This window comes from Hylobates moloch, unplaced genomic scaffold (assembly GCF_009828535.3).
Source record: "Hylobates moloch isolate HMO894 unplaced genomic scaffold, HMol_V3 SCAFFOLD_19, whole genome shotgun sequence".
In the NCBI taxonomy this organism is placed as follows: domain Eukaryota; kingdom Metazoa; phylum Chordata; class Mammalia; order Primates; family Hylobatidae; genus Hylobates; species Hylobates moloch.
In genome coordinates, this window is record NW_026652294.1 from 78,318,226 (window position 1) to 78,330,876 (window position 12,651).

General features: G+C 42.3%; 1 protein-coding gene across 1 annotated transcript in view; it reads right to left on the reverse strand.

Annotated features, from left to right (window-relative positions):
- DOCK8 (dedicator of cytokinesis 8) overlaps positions 1-12,651 on the reverse strand; it is a 237,257-nt gene that overhangs the window by 3,119 nt on the left and 221,487 nt on the right. The window contains exons 44-45 of the mRNA XM_058431159.1: positions 12,384-12,527; positions 10,357-10,463 (exon numbers count right to left, since the gene is read on the reverse strand). Of these exons, the coding sequence (XP_058287142.1) occupies positions 10,357-10,463; positions 12,384-12,527 (251 nt within the window). The remainder of the gene's footprint in view (positions 1-10,356; positions 10,464-12,383; positions 12,528-12,651) is intronic.

Consider the following 12,651-nt stretch of genomic DNA (forward strand, 5'->3'; position numbering starts at 1 on the left):
ACCAAGAGGGAAAACTAACAGATGCATCAAACAAAAGAATTAGTCCAATAAGAATTAGAGATAATAAAACAATGTAAAAAACCAAAGTAAATATAGAGAGGTAATAAAATGTATAAAATCCTAAGTAACCATGTAACTAGAAAAAAAAAGAAGAAAATAAATAAAAGGTATAAACTCCAAGATAAAAACAAATAAACAGGGAATATGAAAAAAGAGACCAGGAAAAGTTCAGAAAAGGACCAAACAGAACTTCTAGAAAAAAGAAAAATGCAGTCACTAGGCTGGGTGTGGTGCCTCATGCCTGTAATCCTAGCACTTTGGGAAGCTAAGGTGGGTGGATTGCCTGAGCTCACGAGTTAAAGACCAGACTGGGCAACATGGCAAAACCCCATCTCTACAAAAAATACAAAAATTAGCTGGGTATGGTGGCAGGTGCCTGCAGTCCCAGCTATTTGGGAGGCTGAGATGGGAGGATGTCTTGAGCCTGGGTGGTGGGGGTTGCAGTGAGCCAAGATCATGCCACTGCACTCCATCCTGGGTGACAGAACCAGACCTTGTCTCACCGAAAAAAAAAAAAAAAAAAAAAAATTGCAGTTGCTAAAAGACAAAAACCTCAATGGAAAGGTTAAAAGTTAAATAATAGACTAGACATAATTGGAGAAGTAAATGTATGACAGATCCAAGGAAATCACCAATGAGATTTAAAAAATTAAAAATATGAAAAAATTGGTTAGGAAACATAGAGATATAAGGAAGATCCAGCCCACATCTAATAGAATCTCCAAGGGAATGGAAAATGAGAGGGAGGCAATATTTAAAGAGATAACAGCTGGTAATTGTCTAGAGTTGAAGAGAGATATAAATGCTCTAATGAACAATAACAGATCTATATCCAGCCTTCTCACGGCAAAACTGCAGACCATTAAAGACAGAGAAAATCTTTAGAACTCATCATGGTTATCTGGCTTGGGGACCGTTAAACCTGGTGTTCTCCCTGTCTCCTACACAGTATGGTACACACCAAAGAAGAAAATCATGTTATTTGAACATGATAAAGTTTGGCCTTTTGTTTTGTACTCTTCTACCCAAGGGAACTTACAAATCAATAAACCTTAAAGGGACAGAATAATGGCTGTATGTTACCTAACATGCAATAATTAGTAATAATTACATTATCCTTCAAATGAATAAGATGTGGGTGATCAATATGGCTTACATTATTTTCCTAATAGTGGTACTAGATTTGGGCTGTTATGGAGATACCCAGACATTGTTATCAAATCCTCTTAACACTGAACACATTTTCAGGATGACAGTTAAAGAGGAAGAGGATGGCATGTGGCGGGGAAAAGCTACCTGCCTAGGCAAAAGTAAACTTACGACCACAGCTTCCTCATGGAATTAGCTGCTATAGAAGAAGGACTTGAGTTAACTCACACAGAATCTGAAAAAACTCCCTTAACTGGATTTTCACCTTTTATGTTTGTCATTAATTGAGGCAAATTAGAGGATACCTAAGGTTATGAATTAAAGGTTTTAGGGAAGAAATAGAAGGGAAGGCATATGGCCTTTGAGTCCTGAGAAATCTATATCACCCCTTATTATTTTTTTTTATTGCTTCTTAACTAACGGTTACAAGTACAACCATGTGTAAAATAATATCAGTTTCAGGATGACTTCAAGGCCCAAGTTTATAACATTGGCAGACTACAGGAGGTGGGATGAGGACTGCCAAACCTAACAGCCAATTTGGGGACGTCTACTCTGACAACTTTGGTAAAATTAACTAAACTCTCCTTAGTCTTTGTTTGCAGAAGTAGTAGTAGCTAGCTAACACATTCTGATTGCTTACCATGAACCCGTGACTGAGTTAAATGTGTTATATGCAGACAACTGGGGTTGAAACAAGCTGCTACTCATTAGCAGGATGATGTAACCATAAAAATCTTCAATTTTCTCATCTGGAAAATGGGGATAATAAGCTCATATGATCTCCTAGGGTTGCTGGGAGAATTAAATCAGAAGCTATGATATAAGGCAGACTGATGCTTCTGGAGTGTAGCAGATTGTATTTTCTAAAAATGGCCACAAGAATGTGCTCTCCTAGAACCTTGCCCATACCCCCATCAAGAGGTGGGTGGTTCTTTGTGACAGCCACAGTGAATAGGATGTGGTGGAGGTGGTACTGTGTAACTGGCTAATAAAAGGTAATATGGCCTCTGTCTCTCTCTCTCTGTACTATGGGAGTTCTGAACCATCCTGTGACAAGTCTAGTTACCCTAACGCTGTCATGCAGGAGAGACCATGTGGACAGAAGGAGAGTTAGAGAGAGGAGGAGCCCCTGCTGTTTGAGTATTCTCAGCCCAGACACCAGACATGAGTGAGGAAGCATTCAGGTAATTCAAGTCCTAGCCACTGTCTCAGTGCAACTGAGAGACTCCAAGCAAAAACCGCTTAGCTGAGCCCAGCCATACCCAAGTTACAGCAAAACCATTCTCACAGCCACAATACACCTGCTAGGGCCCCAGCCATCACGACCACATCCTAGGCAAGTATCAGGAGTAGAAATGACGAAAGCAAAAATTATTATGTACCACATGCATAATAATTAAATTTTGTTTTAAGCCACTAAATTGTGAGGTAGTTTGTTACATAGCAATTAATAAATGTGGTGTTTTATAAAGAAAAATATATTAATAGCTGGAGTAAAAAATTAGATTTTATGTAGTAATATTACTTTATGTCTTTAAACTTTTACAGTGCATAAAATTATTTTATATACTTTTTCTACATTTCTTCCTTTCAGTCATTTGGGTTATATTCTCTAGGTTATTTGATTAAAATTGAAATGATTTCTACTATGTTAATTTAAATCCCTAAGCTAAAGAAGGCCATGGGCTAAATATCCCTCCTACAGAATAGCCATATCTCTTGGAAAATGTACACAAGATCATACGATGACACTGCAAACAACTTTTTAAAAATGGTCTTATCTGTAACATTCTCAATAGGTCCACAAACATCTGTGCTGCTCTCACTTAGTGATAGAACCATTCCAGACTTCCCTCACATCCTCTGATGCTCCCTTTCTCGATAAATTCACTGAACACAGTATTTTCTTAGAACAAATACGCCTGGGGTTTTCCAGCAGTCACAGTCCTACAGAGACCACACTGATAGGGATTCGAAAGGGCAGGAAGTTACGCCTCCAGAAAAGCATTCCTGGCTTTTGATGACAGTAACATTTTGGGGCCTCCACATATAGAGTTAAGGTCTCCTACAGAGGGAGTAGTCATGCTGCCCTCACCCCCTCTGCATTTCTTGGTACCCCCTCTTTTTTTAGAGAGAGGACCTCATTCTGTCATGCAGGGTGGAATACAGTGGCATGATCTCAGCTCACTGCAACCTCTGCCTCCTGTGCTCAAGTGATCCTCCCACCTCAGCCTCCCACGCAGTTGGAACTACAGGCACGCCACTACACCCAGGTAATTTTTTTGTATTTTTTGTAAAGACGAGGTTTTGCCATGTTGCCCAGGCTGGTCTCGAACTTGTGAGCTCAAGTGATCCGCCCTCCTCAGCCTCCCAAAGTGCTGGGATTACAGGCGTAGCCACTGTACCCAGCCTTGGCCCCCCTTTTTCAGCACAGCCCATACAGCGGTTCCTCAATGTGGCAGACAAACATTTGTTAGTTGTTTTCTCAATATGCATTCTTTCTTCCCTGCTAGCAGAACTCCAGGCAGTGTGGCCACCTGCAAACTTCCATTTCCTAGCCTCCCATGCAGGCAGGTGAAGTGATAATATAGGTGAAGTCACTGGGAAAGGGGCATATCTTTTTGCTCTTTCCTCATTTCTACTCCTGACTTGCCTAGATGTGGTCATGATGGCTGGAGCCCTAGCAACCATATCATGACCACAAGAATGGGTGCGCTATAACCAGGATGGCACGGCAAAGGACTGGGAAAGAACCAGGGTCTGTGACGACTTTACGAGGCCACTGCACAGCTCAACATTGACTACCTCCGATCTTATTTAATGTGAGAGAAAAACAAATTTCTTATTTAAGCTACTCTTACTTCTGTTACTAGCAACCGAATATAGTCACTAGAGGGAACAGCTCAGCATGGCAATTAAGAGGATGGACTCTGGAGCCAGAGTGCTCAACTCTGAATCCCACTTTGCTACTTACTGGCTTTGCAATCTCAAACAAGCTACTTAACCTCTCCATGTCATAGTTTCTTCATCTGTGATGTGAGGGTGGTAAGAGCCTACCTCGTAAATTAATGTAAAGATTAAATTAGTTGAAACATATCAAATGTTCAGAAGAGTCCCTGCACATAGCTGAAGCCAGAGCACATGGTGGTGGTATTAAGCCTGACAGACCCAGTCTCAGTAAATGAACTATCTGTACAATATGAGAATGACAAACTATTAGAGATGCTGTATTCTAGTCTCTTTGTTTCATAGTTGATAAAACTAACATGCAAAGAGGTGAAGTGCCCTGTCCAGTCACATGCCTGTGGGACAGCACAGCTGGATATAAACCCAGAATCCTGCTGCTCCCAGGCCATGTCTCATCAGCATCACTGTGTCTTATGATTCAAACTTTATAGAGACAGACAAATCATGGATAGACAATCTCTGTATTTAAGTCAGATTAATTCTCTATTTCCCACTCAAATCCATCAGTTCCCTATTTGCCCCACTGAACAATGTTACACTTTTTGATCCCTTAGTATGTGCGGAGTCTTATTCTAAGTTCCATGTATTAACTCATTTTATTCTGACACTAACTGCAAGGGATAGTTACAATTATTATTATTATTTTTTTAATTAATTTATTTTTTTTTGAGACGGAGTCTCGCTCTGTCGCCCAGGCTGGAGTGCAGTGGCGCAGTCTCGGCTCACTACAAGCTCTGCCTCCCGGGTTCACGCCATTCTCCTGCTTCAGCCTTTCCGAGTAGCTGGGACTACAGGCGCCCGCTACCACGCCCGGCTAATTTTTTTTTTTTTTGTATTTTTAGTAGGGACGGGGTTTCACAGTGGTCTCGATCTCCTGATCTCGTGATCCGCCCGCCTCGGCCTCCCAAAGTGCTGGGATTACAAGCGTGAGCCACCGCGCCCCGCCCGATAGTTACAATTATTATTCCCATTTTACATCTGGGGAAACCGAGGGTAGGTGACTTCTCAAGGTCACACATCTAGTTAAGGCAGAATGGGATCTGAACTCAGGCAATCTGGCTTGAGTGCCCATATTCCCAACCCCAGCGCCACATATACTACGTAGGAAAGCCATTTCCTCATTGCCAGCTATAAGCCAGGCATGTGGCCTTGGTCTCAAGTTAAAACTGCTGCTTCTGTTTCCACCTGCACTCTACACATTCGGTTGTCCTTTGGCTACTCGGACAAATTCCTTCTCCTTCCTTTTCATAGACCCCAACTCCAGTTTAAAAGCACCACCACTCAACAGCCTGTTTTCTGAGCCTATGACCACATATATGCTGCACAACCCTTTCAGGGTGTATCTGAAACTACTTCTCTTAAAGGCAAGCTGTAACTGGTGCCAATGAGTACTACTATCTTTTATTTAGATTAAAAACAAATTTCACATCACTTAGTCTTTATAGGAATGAGAAAGTCCAGGTAAGCATAAAGAAGAAAATTTAAAAACCTAAATGGTCGGGGTGTTTGGGGAAGCAGAAGAGGAAGATAGAACATTGTATCTCTCTGTCTTGGCTTCTGAACCCGAGATTTTTTTATTATTGCAGGAAAAGACAGAAGCTGATTGAGGTCCCAGCTTGGTAACAGTTTGAAGAGTTGCAGGACTGGCTGGATGGGTGCTGGCTGCAGCAAGTCAGGCTGCCAGGATTCTTTATGGCTGTTTCTGCTTCCACTAGAGCTGAGTCAGAAAGGTCGCTGCCCAGTGGTGGCACTAGACGCAGTGGACCTGGCAAGCAAACGTTTCCGCTATTAGCTCTCAGCAACAGAGACTCATTCATGGTCACCTTGGAAATCTGGGCTTATCGATCTACAGCCCAAGTCTGCTGAGAAGCTGGAGCTTACTAAAGGGGAAACCTGAGAGCTGTTGAAGCCCCACACATTTTCCACTTCTGCGTCACCTCTGCTGTCCGTTAGCAGAGTGGAGGAGAAAACACACCAGTACAAACAATGTGAAAAAATAGTTACTCTATTCATTAAAAGCTGTAACTTCCAGATTGGACTTGAGAAGCAATTAAGCAACAGAGGCACCTCATCTACTATCCGTATTCAGGGTATGATTTACATACCGTAACATTCACCCATTTTATGTGTAGAGTTTGAGGAGTTTTAGTAAATTTACACAGTTGTGCACCATCAGCAAACTCTCACCCACGACTTCTGATCTCTGTAGAATGAAGTGGAGGGCAGGCCAACTGTTGTGTCTGCACAAACAGATGAATCACGAGCAGCAGTACTGTTTTGCCTGTAGCCTCGTCCCACTGGTATTGGGACTTCATCCTTCCACATATGTAGCACACTGCCTGGTACAAAGTAGGAGCTCAATAATTGCTGGATGAATGGATGAACTGACGTCTATAGTTGGTTCAAGGTGCAGCAGTTTGAGCATGTTTGCTTTTTTTTTTTTGTTCTCACATAATTTTATTGAGATTTACAACTTCTTTTTTTGCCATTAAAATTTTATTTTATTTTACTATTTATTTATTTATTTTTTGGGAGGAAGCAGAAGGCAAAAGAGGCAAATGATGATAAAGATGGCCTAAGAGATTAAGCCCTTAGGGAAGGAGGGAGAGGTAATAGGGAGAAATGTGAAAGGGAGGAAATTAAGCAATCTTTGCGGGCTCTCCACTCAAAGTTTGGTCCAGTGTAGCAGCAGCAGCATCACCTGGGGGCCTCTTAGAAACGCAGTGCTTCAGGACCCACCCCACACCTACTGAATCAGAATCTGCATTTTTCTTTTTCTTTTTTTGAGACAGTCTTTCTCTGTCACCCAGGCTGGAGTGCAGTGGCTCGATCATGGCTCATTGCAGCCTTGACCTCCTCGGGCTCAAGCTATCCTCCCACCTCAGCCTCTCGAGTAGCTGGGACTACAGGCGCACACCACTAACACGCCTGGCTAAATTTTTGTATTTTTTTGTATTTTTTTAAAGAGACGGAGTTTTGCCATGTTGCCCAGGCTGGTCCTGAACTCCTGGGCTCAAGCGATCGTCCCACCTCAGCCTCCCAAAGTTCTGGGATTAGAGGCAGAGCCACTGCATCAGGCCAAAATCTGCATTTTGACAAATCCTCAGGTGATTTGTAAGAACAGTGAAGTTAGGGGAGCACGGACAGTCTCCTAGCATTGCTAGAACAATGCAGCAGCCCAGCCAGCGGGGAGAAAGGTGGGACTGGTTCCCTTGTGGAATCACCATTAAAAGGGCAGGAGAACAACATTTAAAATGGTGAATTTGATTTTGAAAATCCAACGTTTCTGCAGGCCATCTGGGGAGAACGATAGCATCATTATTGAAACTCTAATGCATGACTTTGTTAAAGGACCCACCCTAGGAAGGTCCATTTCCTCCTGTATCTCTTGCCTGAGACTAGTTTTACTGGGCCCTGGTTCTTTTTGGAATAACTTTTCCTGGGGCTGGGAGCTAATGAGAAATGCATGTTTAGTAGAGATTTTGTAAGTACGTTTTACCTAGGTGGCGTCATGGAAAGGGTCATACCCATGAGATACTGGATTGCAAGATTTATAACTAGTAGAAAAAATTGAGGCAAACTGAAGTAAATGAAAATCACCCTCTTGACAAGTTTTCTTACACATTTAAATTCTATTCAGATCCTCATTTACTGATATTATCGTATTTCCAATCTTCCCTCCTTGTCCTAGCATGCTCATGGGAACATGTTGCTCCAGCCGGACTTAGAGGAGCCTGGTGCATCAGAGACATTCCCGACAGAGTCTCGTGGTCCTGCTGGTCCACTCATTGGTACCTAGTCCTCCTCATCCTCGGGGATAGGTCCCAAGACCCCCAGGCGATGCCTGAAACTGCGGATGGCACCGAACCCTACATATATTACGTTGTTTTCCTGTACATACATACCTATGATAAAGCTTGATTTACAAATTAGAGTAAGAGATTGACAACAATTATAGCAATATACTGAAATAGAAGTTATGTGAATGGTCTCTCTCTCGCTCAGAATATCATATTGTAAGTAATACTTTCAAACCATGGGTAACTAAAGCAGCTGAAAGTGATACCCTGGATCAGGCAGGGCCACTGTCCTGGCTCCCTCTTCCCCACTAGCGCCTTTCTTCCACGTATATAGTCAAGACAAGATTTAAGTGGTGTTTTTCCACAACGCCTCCCACAAACGCTCCAGCCTGAAACTGATTTCTCTTTTCTGATCTCTATAGTCCTGTAGTTAGTCATTCTTAAAGTTCTGTGCATATGCTGCATTGTGTTATTCAGCCATGCAGAGCTATGTCCTGTCATTAAGAACAGAGGAACAAGCCAGATCTCTGTATTCCCATAAGTAATACCATGCCTGGAATATAGTGAGTGCTCTTTAAACATTTCACAGGTCCTTTTAGAGGTCCTGGGGCATTGTCAACTTTGGAAGCCTTCAACCATAATGAATTTTAAATAAAAATATATGAAAAAAATTATTTGAGCCCCCAATCTCTGAGCCCAGGGGTTCAAGACCAGCCTAGATGGCATAGTGAGACCCTGTCTCCACAAAAAACAAAAAATAGGGCCGGGCACAGTGGTTTATGCCTGTAATCCCAGCACTTTGGGAGACCGAGGCAGGTGGATCATTTGAGGTCAGGAGTTCAAGATCAGCCTGGCCAACATGGTGAAGCCCCATTTCTACTAAAAATACAAAAATTAGCTAGGTGTGGTGGCACACGTCTGTAGTCCCAGCTACTTGGGAGACTCAGGGAGGAGAATCTCTTGAGCCTGGGAAGTGGAGGTCGCAGTGAGCCGAGATTACACCACTGCACTCCAGCCTGGGCAACTGAGTGAGACCTTGTCTCAAAATAAAATAATAAAATAAAATAATTCCCCAAATATTTTTCTAGCCTTTTAAAAGATATGTATTATGAACTAAAAAAAAAAACAACAACAACTACTTTTTCTGTCAGAATTGTTGTTAAATACAGGAAACAATTCAAATATCAAAACATTAATCAAGATAATCTGTGAGTATGTTCACACACATGCAAAAATACAAACACATGAAGCCACACAAACATCCTATTACCAAGCGGCTGTGATTCACTGCAGGGTACAGTGTGTCTCGTGTATATGTAGCAAAATTGCGGACCTCTCACGAAAGCCTGTGAAGGAGAAGATATCTCTAACCTCACAAATGCTAGCATTTTGATGAGTTTTCACTGAGTTTAGCAAACTTTAACCTTTAGTCTCCTTTATCCCCATCTGCCAAGTGAAGGTATTCCTATACTTAATATTCTTCTCTAAGGTTTTGAATAAAAAGAAATATTGGTACACATTTTTCTGAAGTCCTTTTCTCTTATAGGTGAAATGCCATCACATCGTTCATACTCATTTTTTTAGGGCCATAGGAGACCCAATATATCTGTCTATATTGCAATAAATTACAAGACTTTGACCAAAGACCCAGTTCCTAACTGACTGCTCTTGAAGCCAGTCCCACTGCAGAATTTAGGAACAGAGATGAGACTTGTCTGACATGGGGAATTGTCACAGGAGAATACCTTTGAAAAGCCCGGTTATAGAACTTGCCTCTCTCAGTTTGAGGCAGTGTATATTTTTAAGTTTCTAAAAATAAGATATTATAAGATTTGTAACATTACAATGATTGCCAATGCAAAGAACCTCTGGGACTCTAGTCCATCGGTGGAATATCAGCACACTGATGGACACGTGGACTATTTGGATTCAGAAGACCGGGTTTGAGCTCAGCTCTGCTGCCAACTGTCTGTGTGACCTTAAGTAAAATTATCTCCTCTCTTTGAACCTCCGATTCCTCTTTTGTAAAATGAGGAAGATGATGATACTTATTTTACAACAAGTGAGTGTGAGGCACACGGGATGCTAGCCACAAAAGCGTTTTATAGTTTACATGTTAGCTACTCATTAGTAGTTCAAGTAGTCTTGCCCTACTGCAGTTGTCCTCAAACTTCAGTGTGCATCAGGATCACCTGGAGGGCTTGTTAAAATGCACATTGCTGAGCCACACCTCCAGAGATTCCAATTCAGCAGGTCTGGAGGGTGCCTGAGACTTTGTCTTTCTAGCAAGTTCTCAGGTGATGCTGAAGCTGCTGGTCTAAGACTGCACTTTGAGAACCACTGCTCTACTGAAATTCTCAGCCATTTTCCTTCTTACCTCATGATGAATTCCTTAAAGCATAACCTCAACTTGTTGTGATGTCGATAGAGTTTTGGATCAGCAGGAATTTCAGCCAAGAACACTTGGGCTACTTCCAGTGGTCCCTGGTGGAAAAAAAAATTATATATATATATGAAATTAAATTGCTTGGGAGAAAATATTGGAGTGACTTTTTAGTTTGAACATTTAATTTTGTAGTTGGTTTGAAATAAACAACAACAACAAAAAAACAAGGAAGGTCTTGGACATCTCAGGAAATTTTGATTTCTTAGGAGTCTGAAGTTTTAGAAGAATACTCAGAAGTATAAATGTATTTTCCCTGTGTGTGTGTTTTCTGTTTTTGTTTTTTAGACAGGGTCTCGCTCTATCACCCAGGCTGGAGAGCAGTGGCATGATCTCTGCTCACTGCAGCCTCCACTTCCCAGGCTCAAGTGATCTTCCCATGTCAGCCTCCCAAGTAGCTGAGACTACAGGTGTGTGCCACTCTACCTGGCTATTTTTGTATTTTTGTAGCAATGGGATTTTGCCACATTGCCCAGGCTGGTCTTGAACTCCTGGCCTCAGGTGGTCCACCCACCTCAGCCTCCCAAATTGCTGGGATTACAGGGGTGTGCCACCGTACACAGCCCAAGTTTATTTTCTTTTTTATTGTTGTTGTTGTTTTTGAGACAGAGTCTCACTCTGTCACCCAGGCTGGAGTTCAGTGGCATAATCTCAGCTCACTGCAACCTCCACCTCCCAGGTTCAAGCAATTCTCCTGCCTCCGCCTCCCAAGTACTGGGACTACAAGCACCTGCCACCACACTGGCTAATTTTTGTATTTTTAGTAGAGATGGGGTTTCACCATGTTGGCCAGGCTGGTCTCAAACTCCTGACTTCAAGTGTTTCACCCACCTTGGCCTCCCATAGTGCTGGGATTATAGGCATGAGCCACTGAGCCTGGCGCCAAATATTATTTTATTAATCAAATACTACTAATAATAGATTTTCATTCATATATAAGTATAATACAACTACATCAAATGGTATGTGCTTTGAGTTGCTTTTCTAAAAATCAGGATTGCCTTCATCTATTCATTTTTGTTCACTTATCTAGTTGCCCTCATGGCAAACATCATTTTGCATAACTGCTGGATTGAGTCAGAGATATCCATAGTATACAGATAGACCATGGTTGTGGGCTTGGAAAGTCTTCCATTTTATCAAAGGATTGGCACTTACGAAGCAAACGTTTCCTCATTTTTTTTTCCTGATCTTGGGAATGTAACAGGCATTTCTCTTCTCTATTTCTGCTCCCTTGATGTCAAGTACACTCAGAGTTTTTGTGGGGAAATCCAATTATGCTGAATGAGAAAAGACTCATGATGCCCACTGAATATCTGGCATGGAAGTATGGACAAGAACAGATCTAGACGTGAATTAAGGAGGCCCACTAGGCTGATATCTCCCTCCATCTGAGACGGATTGTGCACCACGCTGAACTTGGGAGTCAGGGTTCTAATAAGTCTGATCAGAAGACCTAGTCTTGTCTGAAGTGGGCTGAGAAGTCAGGTCCCAGGTCATTCCTGGTTGTCAAGGTCCTTGGCTTGCTGGGTTGATCTGCTGACTGACCCAGGATTTGTTCTAGGTCCTTTTCCTTCTCTCCTACAGGCATTCGTAGGTGAGTCTCCAGCCCTGCAATTACTCTGCATGAATTGGTCATGACTAAGCATTCTTCAACATGACTCCAGATTTGCGACATATTGTCAGGTCTGGCCCCGAAGTGGAGACTCCTCTGAGAAAGTGGTACTCCTTAAAACCTGGTCCACTCATCTCTAGAATTTCTTTTTTACCTGGGGTAAAAGGGAAGAGGGCCTCCTAAAAGTCTTCTAAACCTTAGAAGTGTTCAGGCTAAGTATAGGAACATCTCTTTGTTTGTCTACGGATTAAAGTCCTCATCAACCCCAAGGAAGGAGGGTGCAGACGTATAATGACAACCCAAATAATAAGAACCAGAGGAGCCGCCACCCTCTGCTTTTGCTCACCTGATTTACAGTAGCTCCCACAGAGCCCTGAAGCACCATCTGAAGCATCTTTGGATCAGGCGGCTCTTGGTTAATGGCAACCGCTAACTGCAGGGTCTTCTTCTTCATGTCTTCAATGGCAACTTCAATTGGTGTCAAAACAAACTGAACATGAGACGTAAACACAGGGAAGTCACTGTCTGGTCTCATAAGCTATGGACAAGCCTGGAGCTATGACAGAGAGGCCACCTGAATTTGAAGAGGCAGCTAGGGAAAGACTTTCAGAGTA